General features: G+C 38.1%; 1 protein-coding gene across 1 annotated transcript in view; it reads left to right on the top strand.

The window, feature by feature from the left end:
* The window catches only part of GPC6 (glypican 6), a 797,652-nt gene that overhangs the window by 237,940 nt on the left and 541,557 nt on the right, over positions 1-18,155 (top strand). Inside the window, exon 2 of the mRNA XM_074815455.1 lies at positions 4,521-4,679. Coding sequence (XP_074671556.1) covers positions 4,521-4,679 — 159 coding nt within the window. The remainder of the gene's footprint in view (positions 1-4,520; positions 4,680-18,155) is intronic.

The raw sequence follows: 18,155 nt of genomic DNA, 5'->3' as shown, positions 1-18,155 counted from the left end.
TTGTCCACCAGGAGCCCAGGTCATTTTCAGCAAGGCTGCTCCCCAGCCATGCAGATCCTAGCCCAAACTGGGCTATTTGGTTAGTCCATCCCAGGTGCAGGACTCTGCACTTCTCTTTGTTAAACTTCATACTGTTAATAAATTACACTGCCTTCTCCACAAATGGCTGAATATGAGCGGGTCTGAAGCAGGTATTTCAAATTTTAAAGAACATGGTCAATGACAAAGCCCGATCACATTAATCTGATCTTCAGAATGAAGGATGCAGAGCTGTCTTCTCTTCCTTTAGGCTCTGTTGATGCATACAGGGTGACCAAATTTGAAAGCACACCTTGAATTTACCCCTTTTATTTATTAACATTTATTCACTGCTGGATTTACGAAGCAGTGTGGTGACTGTATGTTTCTATTCTTACCAGTCATACAGTTAGTCTTACCATTCTGTCAACAGAACAATATCAGGTTTCTTAACTTATGAGTAGGATACAAACTAAAATATTGACTGCCTCAGAAATAATTGTTTCTGGAATTGTTAAACTTGCAACATGACCCATAAAAAATTCTCACCGTTGTAAAATATTTTATGTGATCATGCTTCCAGTTCTAATAATGCAACTAATGCTTGCATCAGGTGTTCAGGAAATCTGGCAGTGAAATTGTTAAAGGTAATGTTATATCCGTAGGGTTTACTGCTCCTTCAGATTGTATCTTCTGCAAGTAGTTACCAAGCTCAAATCAGTTCTGGCATTTTGAAACATAGAAGAAGCATTTATTCAGCTTGAGAGTTTTAAGTTGCAATTTTTTAAAGACTCTTGTGAGGTTTGTAGCATGTTATGGGGACACCAAACTGCAATATATCTGAATATAAAACAAGTGCTTTATAAATTGTTTTATCACACTTCAAAGCAACATGCTAGTGGGGTTGCCAAATTCAACTGCAAAACTTGCCAATTTGGATCATGTGAAGGCAGGTGTGAGATTACAGCTGTAATAAAACTGAAATTGAATACTGGTAGCTGAATTTGTAGTAGGCAATTGATTTGATTTATATAACATAAGCCACATGAGGAGAGATATGTAGGTCAGCATCTTCAGATGGAAATGGTGGTTAGAAGAGTTGTGGGTCGCTGGGAACTGCTGAGTTAATACCTGTTTAGTCTGGAAAAATGCTGGTGCAGTGTGACTACATTCTGTCAAACTTGTCTGGGGAGACACCATTTGCAGCAAGGAAAAAATAGTCAGTTATATCCAATGCCACTCGTGCCATAAAAATCTGCTAAAATTAGCATGCGAACATAGACCATATGGAGTTTCCCAGGGCAAGAATTGGTACATTAGCTGTGAGCACATTTTCAGCCTGCAAAATATTTAAGGTGTGCAAATATACACAAATCAGTGATTAAACTCCTTTTAGAGTAGTAGAACAATATATTACAAAATGCAAATGGTAAATGATCCTGTTCAGGGAAATAGAGGAAGCACAATCAAATATAGCCTGCAGAGTTATTTCCAATCCAAGCAGTCTGTTATATCACAGATTTGCACCAAAAAAAAAGGAAAAAAAATTCAATAGTAAAGAACACACCCCTTAATTAAAAAAAAAAAAGTCCTGTCCGCTTTTTGTGTCCAAGGAGTGAACTAATGACCTGGTGATTCTAACATGAGTTGGAGGTTTAATAAGAACAAGCAGCAAAGAGGAGGAGGAAGAAAATCTTGAAGCAGAATATGAAGAGTAACACAATATTTACATTATTACTTCTTTCTACCAAAATGCAGCAAGTATATGGCAGGGGAGGAGAGAAGAATTAGAAATGTTGTTTTAAAAAAGCTGATTATATTTTAGAAAAGCTTTTGTGATGAAGGTGGGTGGTTAGTAGAGATGATTTATGAAGATATATCGTTAAGAGAGGAAAGTAATGAGGTAGTGTAGAAGTTGTGAGCATTTCAGATAAATCTGACGTTTACATTTCAGCAGTCCAGACCCTCATGAATGTATGAAGATCCAGTGAATTAAACAGAAGAAACTTAATGAAAATACATGTATAAGGCATAAGTGCAGTAGAAATTTGAATGAGTTTGTAGTAGCCAAGGTGGGAAGTCATTTATATAGCAAAGAGAAAGTAAGACCATAAATAAATAAGCAAGAGAAAAATTAATACTGCTACAAAAATGACTGCTATACTGAGTTCAATATGCTTTAACTCGTCATAATACTCAACATAACATAATCTCTTAAAAATCTAGACCAGTGGCTGTTACTCACCAAGCACAGTGCCTTGATGATTAACATTAGTTCAGTTGATAGTCTGGCAATTATGAAAAGCACAGACAGACAGAAGAGAAAAAAAAATTTGAAATGAACAGAGGAAACAAAACTGAATTTTATAAAAATTCTTGACTGCAACAGCACTGGAGGACATAGCATTACTGAAAGCATAAACTACCGCTGTGGCTGAAACTGGGATAGTAGGTCTACCCAGTGCTTTTCAATGAGTAAAGACCCTTGGGTTTATCAAGGAAGGGGGGTACAGACATTATGGATGGGGTATTTTTTTTTTCATTTAATCAAACACGCAGCACTGCTTCTAATGACACAGTATTTCAGCTTTCCTTGTCTTTCTGACATCTAATAAAAACTTGGAACATTACTGTTACTAAAATAATTCTTATTGTGTCTTATTATTGTACTCCACAGTCACATGTTACCTGTTGAAAAGTTTCAGTTTAATGTGACAGTGATGTAGAGGGTAAGGCAACCATTATTTTGCCACTATCATTTATGTTTGACAGCAGCTGGCTCACCAGTCCTTGTATGTGTTGGGTTTTGCTTAGATGTGTGATTTTGAGAATTGAGAGGAATTAATTTATTGTGTTGGGAGGGTGTAGTAGAATGGGAAATGATCCTTACAACATTGTGTTGGTCATGGGTATCTCTTTTTCCAGGTTTATACAGTGTTTTATATCATGGTGCTTTTGGACATGACTGGGACTTGTACGTAGTACTGCTGAACAGTAACTGATAATAATTAAATGATCCTTTCTGAAGATGTATAGCTGTGAGCTTTTAAAAAGTCTTGAGACTGCTAAAAGAAATCTCATGGCAATATAGTTCATATATTATGAACTCTTGAAGAAAAAATGAAATAAGATGGGGGTGTTAGGTCAGGGTTGAGGAAATTCAAATTAAAAGACTTCATTCAAAAACTGAAACAAAAATTGGAATAAGGTAAGGGCAGACTCAAGACAATGTTTATTCTAAACATGTGCAAACCTCTTTTTGATGCTGTTTTCAAAATGATGCAGCAGCTAAATGTATTATACCCCTGGGAAGCATAAACCGTAGGGCCTGATTCTCCTCACTACATAATAAGAATGGTGAAAAGTAGCCTTAAAGTAGGTATAAATTGCATTTAAATCTTCTTTACAGCTCAACAGTGGTAGAAGGGAGCCTCAGTATAAATGAGAATCAGGTCCCCAGTATTTATTTAACCCTTGGGCTTTGTATATCATTTTATTTGCACCTTTCAGAGATTTGCAGAGGGATTTTTAATCAGGATTCAGTGTACAGAAAGCTAAATGTTTTCATTGCCTTACAAGTAACTTTAATCATAGAGGCAGATCATTCTTTTTATTTCTCAAGAGGGTATGGTAGAATTTGCTGCCTTTGTACAAACTGAGCTAAATGTTTCTGACACCCATAGTACAGTGTCAATTGGAAATTCACATTTCATGTAATAACAGACCATTTTAATTTCATGAGCTAAAGAATTGGTTTCCACTTGCAAATTGTACCGAAGAAAGCAATATTGTCAGAAGAACTGGCACAGTGCTTCAAGAGATAAATCTATTGAATTAAATAAGAGGCTTTCATTACCTTTTACATTGCATTTCCATATAACATAAGCATTAATTAAACTCTTCATTGCTTTCTCCTATTCAGCAGAGCACTTGCTTGGTCTGACAAGAAATGCTGCCCAAGAAAACATGTGGCACCCAAACACAGTCATTAAAATACACTTACTCAAGCAGAAGGGAAGGAAGGGTAGAAGGGGAGAATGTTTTGGTGCATTTGGGCAAGTGGGACCTAGCTGTAGAAATACATAATTTCTGTAGTTCAGGTTTTGACAGCAAGACAGGACTTGTAACAGGGCATCTCACTAGGTGTTTCTCCAGGCATTCTGAGTACAAACAAAAAGCAAGCAATTGTCTTTGAATTTTTAAGTATATGTCTGTTTATGCGGAAGGATTCTTCAGCATGAGGAATCACTTTTGGCATGAGACAGTTCTACCTTTTGAAGTATCAAAACAAGTCTGCAAACTGTGTGTCCCCTCCTGTGTGAGGAATGCCCAACTATGGCAAAGTTGTTGATACAGATTCAAAGTGTTCCCAATCAAGTAGTCAGCCTTAAAGAGCTCTTTGGGTAGACCATCTTCTTTAACTGAAGAGGCATCGTGTATATTTCGTTCTGACACATTTCTATCTGTATTCAATTCTAATTCCTTTTTTCTTGTGATTCCAGGGGAACATTTGAGAATCTGCCCTCAGGAATATACATGTTGCACATCAGAAATGGAGGACAAGTTAAGCCAACAGAGCAAACTGGAGTTTGAAAACTTAGTGGAGGAGACAAGTCACTTTGTACGCACCACTTTTGTATCCCGACACAAGAAGTTTGACGGTAGGCTGGGTATAATTTTCTTATATTCAAGGTTATTGGATTTAAAAGTCAGTTATCCATAATAAATTCCAATGTTATTTTCTTTACAATTAGATATCACATTTGCAGTTGTCAGTTTGACTAAGATAAGAGTCAACTTAGAGCTGGTATGCTTTTCAGTCTTGTGAGTATTGGCTTTAAATACATTGACATCAAGAATCGGACTGTTAAGCACCTGCAGGCTTGGCTAATGTTGAAAAAAGAGATTAGATATGCATAGAGAGGTTTATAATTTTTGTCTCCTAGTTTCAAATGCAAAGTTTAGGTTTGCAATTATGTTCACTGTTGAAGGATGAACTGTGGTTCTCCCGTGACTTTTGTTATTGCAAAGCGGTTTTTTTGTAGTCTACCTTTTTGTCTTAAGACTGTAGTTTTTTTCCTGCATGATTTTCTGAGTCTCTTAGAGGGCTTCTGGCTTCCGAGCACTAAGGCCTCAGTTGCATTTGAGAGGGATTGTCATGCAAACCACTTAAGCAGTATCAAACACATCTTTTATACTTAGAAAGAATTGACAAGGACAGTTTGGGGTTTTTATTTGTTTCTAATCAGTACTCCAATCTCTTCTGTTCCTCTGCCTTTGTAAGATCTTTGTAAGATCAAGGGTTCAGTGTCACAATTTGCTAAATGCTTGTCTTTAATAATGAACATTAAGTAGTTTCTATGGTTGCGTCCGTATTTACAAATCACACTGTATTGAGCTTTTCTCATAAACTGCAGATTCGCAAAGTGTAAAAGCGCTTTAGAATATTTAGTCATGGCTTTATCTAAATATGAAATCTGCATTTGTGTTGAAAGTGTCCCCCTGAGCATTTCTGATTGTGTGTAAGTTGGAAAAGGTCTGGCACTGAAGATGTAAATTGGCATTGCAGAGAGGACTGCAGAGCTGCATCTTTGCATGTAGGTAGGAAGTCTGCAAACAGGTGCAGTAAAGCTGGTTGACCCCAGGTAACAGGGCCTATGCACACATGTAGGAGAATGGTGGAAAGGTTATCCCTGAAGTTGGAAGCTTACTTCGTAACTCTGAGGTTGCATTCAGAAATGCAGATGTCTCAAACTCCTTAGAGTAATTCTGTATCATTCTCTTTATCCAATTAAAGATTTTTAATTTTTTTTCTAATTTTGATTTTCTCAATATGACACAGAAGGGAAAATTAATTATAAAAGGAGGGAATGGGGAACGTATAACATGAGGATGAGCTGGAGAAAAGTCCCCAGCAGCAGATCAGGTGCTAATATAATTTAGAAAGCGTCCTTAGTCCTTGGAAGGACTGCAGTGTGGATGACTCTGCAGTGCTCTACATTGTGATGGCTTCCCTTTTTAATGTGAAGCTGGAACTTTTTTTGTAGTGGATTTTCAAGATTTTACTTGGCTTTGAAGATCCTAAAAAAAAAATCCAGAGGTTGTGTGCAGTATTACAATATGAGTATGCAAGCAGAAGAGACATTTCAAACCATCTATGGCATGTACAGGGCTTTTCTCTTTTTCTAGAAGGAAACCAAGATGATCACCAGTGTTCAGTGAGCAGTGTAGTTTACTGGAAACACTGGGCTCATTTACCACAGAATTCAGATGGTACCTTACTAATTCTTTGACAACTTTAGGCCTGTTTGTATTTCAGTGAACTTCAGCACATTATAGCTTTTTCAGTAGCCTGAAGTTCTGTATCTTAACACTGACAATAAGGTATATAGCTGAAAGTTCCTGACCTGTTGTAAATATTGCATTCTGTGATTCTTACGAATCTGCTCCACAGAAAGTTGGATTAAAAGACTAAGTGGTTCCTTTCTGGCTTCATTGATGTTTTAAAGGGAATTTGCAATGTGAAGTCTTATCAAAGAGCATTTGAACTTTGTGTATATGTTCAGTATTTTAATGCTGTTCTAAATCTATTCAAAAGTTCACTTGTATGGAAAAACTGCTTAGTTTTTCTAGAAGGGCAAATGCATTAATGAAGAAATATATTCACCTAATAGACTGTCTTTCAGTATAAAACCAGCTAGATTTGTTGCAGTTTAAAATAGGATGATGCATTTTCGTGTAAAGCAAATTAACATTAACATTGTCATGGTTTTAACTCTGCTGGCAGCCCAACACCATGCAGCCAGTTGCTCACCTTCTCCCCCACCTGGGAAAATAGGGGAGGGACAAAAAGGAAAACCTTGTAGGTTGAAATTAAAAAAAAATAGTTTAGTGACGGTAACAAAACAGTTACAGTAGGAAGTCCAAAAGGGTAATGCACAATGCGATTGCTCACCACCTGGCAACTGATGCCCAGCCTGCTCCTGGCAGTGATCCTGACCCCACCATGCCTACCGGAAGCAAGAGAGAACCCGCCTCCTTTATATAGTGAGCATGTTGTCACATAATATGGAATACTTCAATGGCCAATCCGGGCCCAGCACTCTGGCTGTGCTCTCTCCCAGCTCAAGAAAATTAACTCTATCCAAGCCAAAACCAGGACAAACATCAATGTTTTAATTCTTCAAGGCCATCTTTTTTGTTGCTTTAACTTGGTACTTTGCTTGTACAAGGGTGTTCTGATACATGACTCAGCCATTTGGTGCTAGTATACCACAGAGAACAAAACAAATACAGCCAATTGTGATGATTTTATGGAAGTTATGTGCAGCACCTGTGTTTATCGAGAGCAGCATATCTAAGCAATAACAGAATGTATGAACATTTAAGTAATGTTGAGATAGAGAGTATATTACCATTGCTCCTGTGAGGAGTTACAATAAACTACTGTTGCTGCCAGCCTCTGTGTTCATGCAGACTTTTATATAAAATTTTGCAAACTCTTGAAAGGAACATGGAAGGTCTTGTAGATTTTTGAAGGTTTTTTTTCCGCTGTACCAGGCACGCCTTAGAGTAATGCTAATCTTCACATTATAAGTGTGTGAACACTTTGTTGAATTATGATCTGACCTTCATATGCCTTGCCTTTCTTATTTTATTTGCTTTCTGTCCCACATCCATACACTTAAGCATAGATGGAATGATTTTATGATTTCCATTTTGAGAGGTAATTTGAGGTCAGTTTTCCATTTCAGGATTTTGCCCTAGATTCCTATTCATGATCTTATCTAAAAGGAAACTCAATCTGCTATAACTTAAAAATTGTCTCTTTAGCCTCTGGTCAGACACACATTCTTACATAGAATCACAGAATCAGAACATGACTGAGATGTGAAGGCTACTCTGGAGATGGCCTAGTCAAGCCCTCCTGCTTAAAGCAAGGTCAGCTACCTCAGGTTGCCCACGACCATGTGCAGCTGGGTTTTGAAGATCTCCAAGGATGGAGACTCCACATCCTCTTTGGGCAACTTCTGCCAGTGTTTGAACACCCTCACAGTAAAAAACTGTTTCTTGTGTTTAAATGGAATTCTCCATTTTTCTAATATGTGCCCAGTGCTTCTTGCCCTGTCACTGGGCTCTGTTGTGAAGATCCTGGCTCCATCTTCTTTACTCCTCCCACCAGACATTTATACACATGGATCAGATCACACCAGAGCCTTCTCTTCTCCAGGCTGAACAGTGCCAGATTTCTCAGCCTCTGCTCATATGGTCCAGTCCCTTCATAATCTTGCTGCCCTTTGGTGGACTTGCGCCGGTATGTCCATATCTCTCTTGTACTGGGGAGCCCAGCTGTGGACCCAGCACTCCAAATGTGGCCTTACCAGTGCTGAGCTGAGAGGAAGGTTCATCTCCCTCCATGGCAATGTTCCTACATCATTTATATTTCAATTTTATATTTCATTTTATCATAAGTGCAGTACTTTCCAAATCTCTACAAGAACTAATTTCTGCAATAACTATAAGCAGAGAAGCTAAATATGAAATTCATAACAGAGACCTTTAAAACTATTAAGTGCTTTGGAACCAGCTATGATCAGAAGAAATTTCTTTTAACTGGAAATCAGTTCTTGCATCCTAAAACCCTGTACAATCATACTCATTTCTTATTCATTTGCCCTCCACATTTCTAAGGGGCTGTCACTATGTTGGAACTTTTAACTGCTCTATTCTTCCAGGTTCATTTTTTCCTAAGTGTTTTATTCCTCATAGAACATGAGGTTCAAAGATGTCTCAGAGCCAAAGATCTCACTACCGTATTTTTTATTTAGTTTCCATATTCTAGACAATCAGTGTGAATTAGTATGTCACTACACAACATAATACCAGCTGCCAATTGTTTCTTGGCTGAGCCTTATGTGCAGATGTTTACATCTGTATTGCCCACATCTCTGTATTTGCCGTTGCATTGCCATACTGGATGGTCATTTAAAAAAAAAAAAAAACAGTATCTGGAATTTCGCTAAGGGGTGCATGAGGATCCAGAGAATCTTCTCCTGAGCATCTTGCCTAGGAAAGCAAGCCTTGAAATGAGAAAAATTCCTTTGAAACAGTAGGTGTTCAATGTTCTTAGCAAAGAATGCAGTAAGTGTTTCAGCAATGGGACTCACAAACCCTTCCAAAAACTAGGAAAAGGAACAAAAAACCCTTCCAGCTGACAGGAAACACACAGGAAGTGAAGAGTTCCAGCAGATACAGATTATTCTTTTACCTCAAGGCTTTTGGTGGGACTAATTCAAATAAGCAGACATGTAACAATCAGCTGTTTCCTTTCCTAGCAATAGACAAGCAATCATGCTCCAATTCTTGGACCCCCACTGCATACCTCAAAGCAGCTTAAAATATATTATACTCCCAGTGTAGCTGTAATAGTACCATTTTATTATTACCGATTCCCTTGCATAGTGGCATTGCTGAGCAGCTGTTTCACAGACAAGCCAATTTCTTTTAAGTATTGCTCCATCAGCAAGCTGCAACCAGCCCTACTGGAAGGTTTTATCATGAATGTTAATGAGGAGACAAGTAGATGTTCAGTGACATTTTCTCACTAATCCTTTGAAAAACTATAGGAAAATAATAGCAAAAAAATTTAATTTAAGCCAAATAGATCTGAACCTGTTAAAAGAGACAGTCTCCTCATTCTCATTAAAAAAGGTACAGTACTAGTCTTGGTAATGGTGTTAAAAATGAAAGAATGTCTAAGAATAGCTGTCATGAACTTGAATGGATATGGATAGCCTTCAGCAGAATGTGTGAGGCATGATGCCATTTAAGGAAAATAACCTGAATAGCGTAAGAACCAATCTGCAGCTGCATTGATCTATCTTACAGGGTCATCATTCCCCATGCTCCTTTTTCTTACAGTCTAGGAGAACAGTGATCCATACCCATTAGTGCTGCTTATATTTCTTACAGTCATTACCAGGAGTAACAGTGTAAATTACAGAGCAGAAAATAAATTTTCAAAGATAATCCCCCAAAACAATACCTGCAAGAATAGCTAGCATCCCAGACACCCTGTATTCCTTTTTCTTTTCTGGCACAATTTATGAAAGAACTTGAAGAAAAATAGTGGGTTTGAATCTTTCCTTGATATTAGAGCTGACAAAAATGTGTTTTGTGAAGCTGCTTTCCAACAAAGAACTCTTCAATGAGAAGAACTCTTGTGGCCAGGTATAGCTATCTCATTAAACTTGGCAAAAAGAGCATGAAAAGTAAAATAAGGGAGATGCTGGAAGTTGAACTACACTGAGGTTCAGCTGCATGGCCAATGCACGCCTTCTGCCCTCAGGTCCCCCTTCCTTCCGCCCTTGCTGCCCAGCCTGCCAGCCCAGCTTGAGCCCAACTCATGCCTGGAGCTGCACTGACTCCATGGACCTTCTACAGAGGAGGGAGGAGCACAACAGCACAGGAGCCCACTTGCACACTGGTGCTGTCATGGTCCGTGGGTGAAGGACAGACTTTCAGCAGGATATTTTTTTTCACACTTTGCTTACTTTGAATGTGAAAGGGCACGGTTTTCACAGGCAGAGTTTTGTTTTGTTTCTTTGTTTTTTGGAAGCAAGGGATCAGAAAGGTCTGCCTTTTCCATAGACCTGTTTGGGAGGAAGGAGGCTTCTCAGGAGTGTTGGAAAATCAAACAGATACAGTATAATCTCTGTAATTTATGCAACTACTTATATTATTTTAGTGCTGCCATGTCTGTGACAGAACATAGGCTCCACCATACTAAAGCTGGGATACTAGATATTTTGGGTTTTAGTTCTGGGCAAGGTGGTGGTGTTTTGTTTTGTTTTCTTTGTTTGTGTTACAAGATTTCAGTGTTAGTTTGCAATGTGTTTCCCATCAAATGCAAAATCCATTGCAGGACAGGTGGATTTTTAAAGCACCACAACTGTTCAGCTGTAACAGTGCTAGCAGGGCCACAGTTTCCATGTAATTCATCTACTGTTTTAAAACACTACATAACTTCTGCACTTGCCAAAATACAGGCCTTAGAGCAGTTAGAAGCCTTAAAAAAAGGTAACATCTGCTGGCTTGTAGTATGTGACTTCTTGCAAGCTTTTGTTCGACATCTGGCATAAGTTTTTAAACTTTACAGAGATTCTTGATAAAAGATCCCTTACCTTATATTTGACAGGAAACACTAATTTGAAAATAAAACATTCTACACTGGATCCAAATCCCGTCATCAGAGTTGATGATAGCTTAAGAGGAACCTCTATTGCCTACAAATGATTTTAGGGTCTAATCCTGTAAGATTTGTGCTATTACTGTTCACATATTATTCAGTTTCACATATTATGTCAAAATTTGTGAATCACATTAGATCAAAATAATTTTTTTTTTTTTTTAATTAACCAAAAGAGGAGACGTGTCAAGCCTACAAGACTTGGAAAGGAAGGATTGGCCCAGTAGTAAGAAGAGTTTCCAACCATGAGTGCAAATTCCTCTAACCTGGTCAAGTCTTGTACTGAAAGGCAGAGCTGTGGGAGCTGATGACTTCTGCACCCTCCCTGCTACTGGAAATGCACTTCGTGCCTTTGGATGGCTTGTTCTCTCCACTCTTCTGCAGCTTCCTTTTCTATGTGCAGCTGGTCAGTGGAGCGTGTGACCTTCTAATCAGCTGCATCAGGTTTATGAAGCTGCAAAGCAAAGGACAAGCTGCTACCCTATGCTGGAACAGGCGGATATAACCCACTCTCAAATGGATCTCATTTGAAAGCATGTTGTCCATCCAGATGTAGTCAAATTCAAACAGACTTTGAGAAGGCAGAGATCCAGTGTTTTTCCTGTGAAACAGAAAGCAGAATTTGCTGTGCTGAATATTAGATGTCCACAGTGTAGGGTACTCCTGGAGGTTCCCTTGGTAGTCAATAGGGGATGATGGGTGCAAGTCATGCCGGTCTAAAGTTTACACCTTAAACAGCCCTGGAAAAATCTCTCCCTGAAGTGCTTATTTCTCTGTATTGATTAGAGAGGGCATTTAGTTCAGACATAGATGCCTATACTGTGGATGTACTTACACATTTGTTCAGATAAATTCCACCCTAAGGAATGGAATAAAAGTGAAACATCTAAACCACTTCTGAGGCTCTCTTTGTGCTTTATTTGCCTCTTTTACAAAAGTAATCCTCTTTTTGTGCAGTATTTTGTGGGGAGAAAGACATTAAAAATATTGAGTCAAGTAAGCAGTATGGTGGTTAGTTATTATCTTATGCTGGTTGAAAAAGACCACTGTCCTGTTGAATTCAAATGACATTTAATCTTTGCTGAAGCTCTGAACAGTGTATGTTTTTAATATTTTATGATGGAAATTGTTTTCTGAGCTTAGTGTCCAAGCCTTAAAAATACTAACCCATAAGTAAAATTACTGATTTACTAATACAAAAAATCCAGTGATTAAAGATGCCTCATATGCATATGGACAACTATAGGATTAATAAAGGACTCAGCCTCAAGTCCATCACACTGATGAAAGACATCAGTCTTCTGGCAATCAGCCGTCAGAAGCTCTGTTACCCATACCTGATTCTTACTTTGGTAGTAGGTGCTCACCTGACGCACAGCAAGGACAAAACCATGCTGTAAGAATCAAAAATAGGGACTGTATATAAAAACAAAGCTACAAAACAAGGGTATTCATACATAGAATCAGCACCCTGGATAATAGGAACCGTAGCCTTATCATTTTTCATTTGTTGTCCTCAACCATCATTAAATGCAGGAATACTATTTTTTAGATTAATCTCTTGACTATACTATGCAGTCATTGTTGTCTTTTTGCTGCCCTTCTACCCTTAATTCTTTTGCCTGTTTGTCCAAACAACTGGGAAATTAAAAGCAAACTTAAAATAGTATATCATGAAGAAGATCCTGGAATATTTGAAAAAAGATTTGTTGAATCTCTGTCCCTGTATTTTTGCTTATCTAAAAGGCTCTTTAAAGTCTATTTTAAATTAAAGTTTCCTTTTTTCCTTTTACCTCTGCTCTGTGGTTTACCAGAAAAATATGGAAATGGCTCTTTTTCTGGGAGGAGTGTCATAGGAATGTCACTTTTAGCAGTAAGATAGGTCTTTTAGGAACAGAAGGAAACTATATGCCTATGTGCCTTAAGAATACTTTTAGAGAGAGTTTAAAAACAGACATATGAAGGTCCACTTGTACTATACTTAGTAGTAACTATGAAAATTGCATCTATAAATCAGAGCTACCAAATCTTCAGGAAGAAGATAGGAAAGATGTGGCACAAGGGTATTGCTTATGAAGTCTTCCCTGCTTGATATGCATTAGCTCTCATTCTATACCAATAGCTGAGATGTAAAAATAAGCATATGCTGCTACACTCCCATAGCACAATCTAGCAGCTTGTCTGTGTAGGTGCTGGTAGAAAGGAGTAGCAGTCGGTCTCTGTGTGGGAAACCCCACTTGGTGCTGGTGAGGGCTGACAAATGGTGTACGGGCAAGCTGGTTAGCGTAACACCATGCTTGCCATGCAACTGTCATTAGAAGTGACACCTCCATAACTAGTGGAGTTGCTGCTGGCCAAACTGCTACAGACAAAATAAAAGCTGCTCACCAAGATGTAAACCCTACTAGATTATTCATACTTGCTTGTTGCATATTTCTTGCTTGTTGGTACTATGCATGGTCATTCAGGTGTTGTTTCTGAAATCTTGGGACTTAAAAAAATGCATGGCTCGATAGACAGAGGCCCATATTACTGAAATGTTCCAATTTTCCTAAATATTTTGGAACACTAAATTTCACTGATTCTTCATAATGCTTTTTAGGGATTCTTTTTCTCAGTATTACTGATGCAGTTCCCACTTGTTCACTTCTTGGGACATTTTCATAAATTGGGATCTTTATTTTCAACTTTCCAATCTTTTCCAAGTTATACTGAAATGGTTTTGCTTAACGTGTTTATTATATATGCATCACATGCTCAGTTTACTCTGGGGTATGTATAGATTAATTTACAAGCTTTATCAGAAATAAACTCTCATTTTCTTTTACTTGTAGCCTGTGTGCTTTATGCAATCAGAATGATATATCACTGAAAAGTCAGCTGAATGTTTCAGCAATGTGCAGGTCAGTTACCTATCATTACAGTTGTGATATTGTAAGGGCAATGCATAGAGCAGGAGATTAGCTGGAAAATGGGGGAGAGAGAGAGAGAAAGGTAGGACCAAAAATACTGTGGCATGAGATATCTATTATGACTATAATCATGTAAAGGACAGTATATAGCTTACAGGAGAAATCCTAGATGGGTAACTTGATGCAGCGTTTGTGGAAGATAGTCTTCATATTAGTGGAAAGACAGATGGTGGACACCATTTATACCTGAAGTGTGCTTTGAAGCTCTACCAAGAATTTTATGAAATGGACAACAGACCTTAAGGACTGAAAAATATCTTCTTCAATATATGGCAGGTTACTAATTTAATATTCTTAGGTGAAATTATTTACTGTGAATTGATACTTTTTTGTGTTGTCATAAGAGCATCTAGAAGCCATTTGTTATTTCTGAGTTAGAAGATTCATCAACACACAGCTAAAAGTCTGTCCTTGCTCTTGAAGAGCTACAGTCATAGTGAAAACCTTAGACATATGAAGCAGGAAGGAGGTGAACATAGGACATTTTCAGTCAATGAAATCTCAGCAAGATTATGGCCAAGAAAATTTAACAGGAGGTAGTTTTTGACTACTAACTTCAGTGAGTGGGTACAAAGTCTGTCATTTAATTTTTACTCTGCTAAGAGCAACTTGACTATGCAGGTACTAAAATTGTGCTGAGGAAATAAATTCTGTTGTTATCTGCTTTTTCCTTCTTCTCACATTGAATCATTTTCATAGGGGTGTGCAGCTTAAGGAAGGCATCAATTTATACATACTTGTATAAAAGTTGAATCTACGTTTGGTAACACCATGGAGTAACTGATGGAAGATGAGGTGATCTCTGCTTGATGTAAACTAGTTTTTGGAGCATGTAAAATCTCTAGAGGGGAAAAATATGACAAGTTTGCATGCGAAGGAATACAGACTAGGAAATTTACTATTTTCTAAGAGCAACTATTAAGACAAGCAAATAATGACTGGGTGTTTAATTTTCAAAATCTGGAAGCAGTTGCTTGAATCACCACCCAATCATCACACAAGATTTGAAGTTGAAATATGTATTTCATGGCAACAAAATGCTATACAGATTTAGTTCTGAATTTCAGTAAGTTCAAGTATTTTAAAGGATAGCATATGAATGCTAAAGGTTATTTTCAACTGAAGAAATACAACATTTGCATTAAAAATGAGGAAACAAATTATTATAACCTTTTTTGCAATGGTATATTTTATGGCACAGTGAAATTCTATGAATTTGTGAAAAGCATCAGCACTACATTTTTAATTTTTAGAAGTTTCTGATGTTAACACTTTGATCAGCTTTACAAGCAAATCTCAAACACTCCCAGGAAAGTAGTGTTTCTTCAGTGTCTACTGTTGTATGTATCTCTATAACTTTCCTGGCACTCCTACAAGTAAATTACATATTAATTTAAGATCTCATAAAATAACTTGCAGAGGCAATCTGTCTCACTTTCTCTGGTGCCTAATGAAGTTTCAGTACTGGCCATGAGCTGAAGATGCTTCCAGTCTATGAGGAGTGGATCCCAGAGACTCAGGCATCTCAGGATTGTTTTTGGGCTCTGCCCAAACCCAGCTAGCTGGGATCTGCTGCCTAGTGAAGAGAGTTAAAACTAGTGGAGAGCTATAGCTGTGAAATTAGTCTTTTATTTAGTGCAATGCCCAGAAGCCATCTTTTTCTTATATGTAGTCTATCTTTGAGATTCAGCTTCATACTTTGATACCAAAACATACATGATCTGATATTTTTAAATTCCACTGTGCACTTGTAAGCATGTTGGTATTCGGTCTAAACTTTATGATTTATTTATTTATTCACATACCGGATTTTAAGTCTAAGTAAAGGTATACAGGTTTGATCATTCTAATCTAATTGTATATCAGTAGGGGAGGAGATTTTTTTGTTTGCTTGTTTCTATTAGCTGGAAACTTGAACTAGTGAAAAATCCATGTTTAGTGAGGTTTCTTACATTGCCACATCCTACTTGGTTCAGTTTTGCCACATTAACCCAGAATCTGATCATTCTTGGAGTTTTACTTCTGTAGACTCTTCTAGCAATGTAGTCAGTGGGATCTGCGACATTTCAAACAGAGTCAAGATGCTGCTAAATCAAAGAACCTTTTTAAGTACTCACCAGTTGTATAGTACACCCTATACCACACGTGGCATTTTTCTGTGCCAATGTGGAGCTTGAAGTGTCATGTCTGAAAAAATCACAGGGCATGAGAACAGTTTGGAGATAGGGGAGAAGAAATGGAAAGCTGAGTGGTGCTAGTAACAGTTTTCCAAATAGGCTAATGAGGAATACCCACTACCACACATTCCTGTCTTTCTAGGATGCTTCCTGGGATTTGTTCTCAAAATGTCATTGAAAGTCCTTCAACACATTCCTCCTTAACCACTCTTCTAATGTTTTGGCATAGCCATCATTTTATCAATACCAATTATTAAGACATTGTAACTATTCAGTTTCATTCTGTTCATTCTACTGACTTAAAGATATTATTTATCCAGTACACATTGTACTATTAAATATCAATCAATCCATTGTCTATGTCACACTCTTTACACTTAGCATAGATACAGCTCCAAATGCCAATAACTGGACTGAAACAAATAAATTTGTATTCTGTGGCAGCTTGTGTCCAAGCTGAAGTTATTTGAGTGTGTTACATTTTTTTCAGCAGTCTACTGCCAGAGATTAGCTTCTTAAGTAAGTGTCCCATCCCACCCTGTGGGCTACAGTGAAGTTGTTTTTAATTCTCTGCGCAGTACGAGAAGTAACAACAATCACCCAAAAGGTTTTGCCAAATAGCAAGTTTACTTGAAACCCGGCAACGGCACAACAGATAGTGTAACAGCTAGGAAACTTGAATGACAACCAAAATCTGTGAATACAATGAAAACAGAGGCTCAGGCAAAGCTCACAACATATACTGACAAACCGCAAATGCACTGACAAACTGTACAATATGTAACATATACTAACAACCTTTAAATCATACAACGTATCCCAACAAGCCCTGTAACATGTCCCAGCAAGTCCTATATGTGGAAAATAAAGCATGAGAGAGAAGAGAAGAAAGGGGAAAAGAGCGAGAAAAAGGAAAGGAGAGAGAAAGAGATTTCACGAGTCCTGGTTCCAGTGTTGGTCCAGCCAGTCTACAGGTCCAGTTCCAGAGGGGTGCCACACGGGGCTTCAGTTAGTGTCCTTTTATAATCCCTTGCCCCTCCTCTCAGCAGGTATTTGGATTCTTTAAGCTAATTAAGTGTCATGCTCAGTTCATGCTTCCAGAACCTTCCCAGCTCCAGTGCATGCAAAGTTTGTACCTTCAGAGCCTTCTGGAAATGGGTCAGTGGGCTTTGGGGTCATTGGGGAGCTACTCCCCCCTCCCTGTAGGTATGACCACTGTCTGACCCCTCTTCTTGGTGCACACGTCATGAAAACGGCCTCCCCATTGGCTCTTCATGGAGTCCCTCAAGGTAGGGAACTCTAGCCTCAGAGAGGTGCAGTCCCACCTCTGTAGGACCCCCCCTTGCCAGATCTCCCTGTTGTTACCTGCACTACTCTGGCATTTCCATAGAGACCATCTCCTTTGTCAAAGTTCCCCACTGGATGTTTGAGGCATCAATTGTGACTTTGTTGGAACATCACAGCAAGTTGTACGGTGACATAATTAAAGATAGGGATAAAATAAAATACCTTGCAGGATAGGTATCCCTACGTGACAGCTTCTCTGTTAAATAAAAATGAGATATTAAATATCAAGTGATCATTAAGGAAATTTAAATTAAGAATTTATACAACTCTTAGACTGGAAATTACCCTAGACTTTTCTTCCCCCCACACTTTATAGTCATGGTATCACACTCCTTGAATAACTATGGGCATATCATTAGTATTTTTAGCAGTTTCAGTGTCATGCAATCTCTG

This window comes from Strix aluco, chromosome 2 (genome assembly GCF_031877795.1).
Source record: "Strix aluco isolate bStrAlu1 chromosome 2, bStrAlu1.hap1, whole genome shotgun sequence".
NCBI lineage: Eukaryota > Metazoa > Chordata > Aves > Strigiformes > Strigidae > Strix > Strix aluco.
The sequence above is the reverse complement of the archived record's forward strand: the minus strand, read 5'-3'. Positions and strand labels throughout refer to the sequence as shown.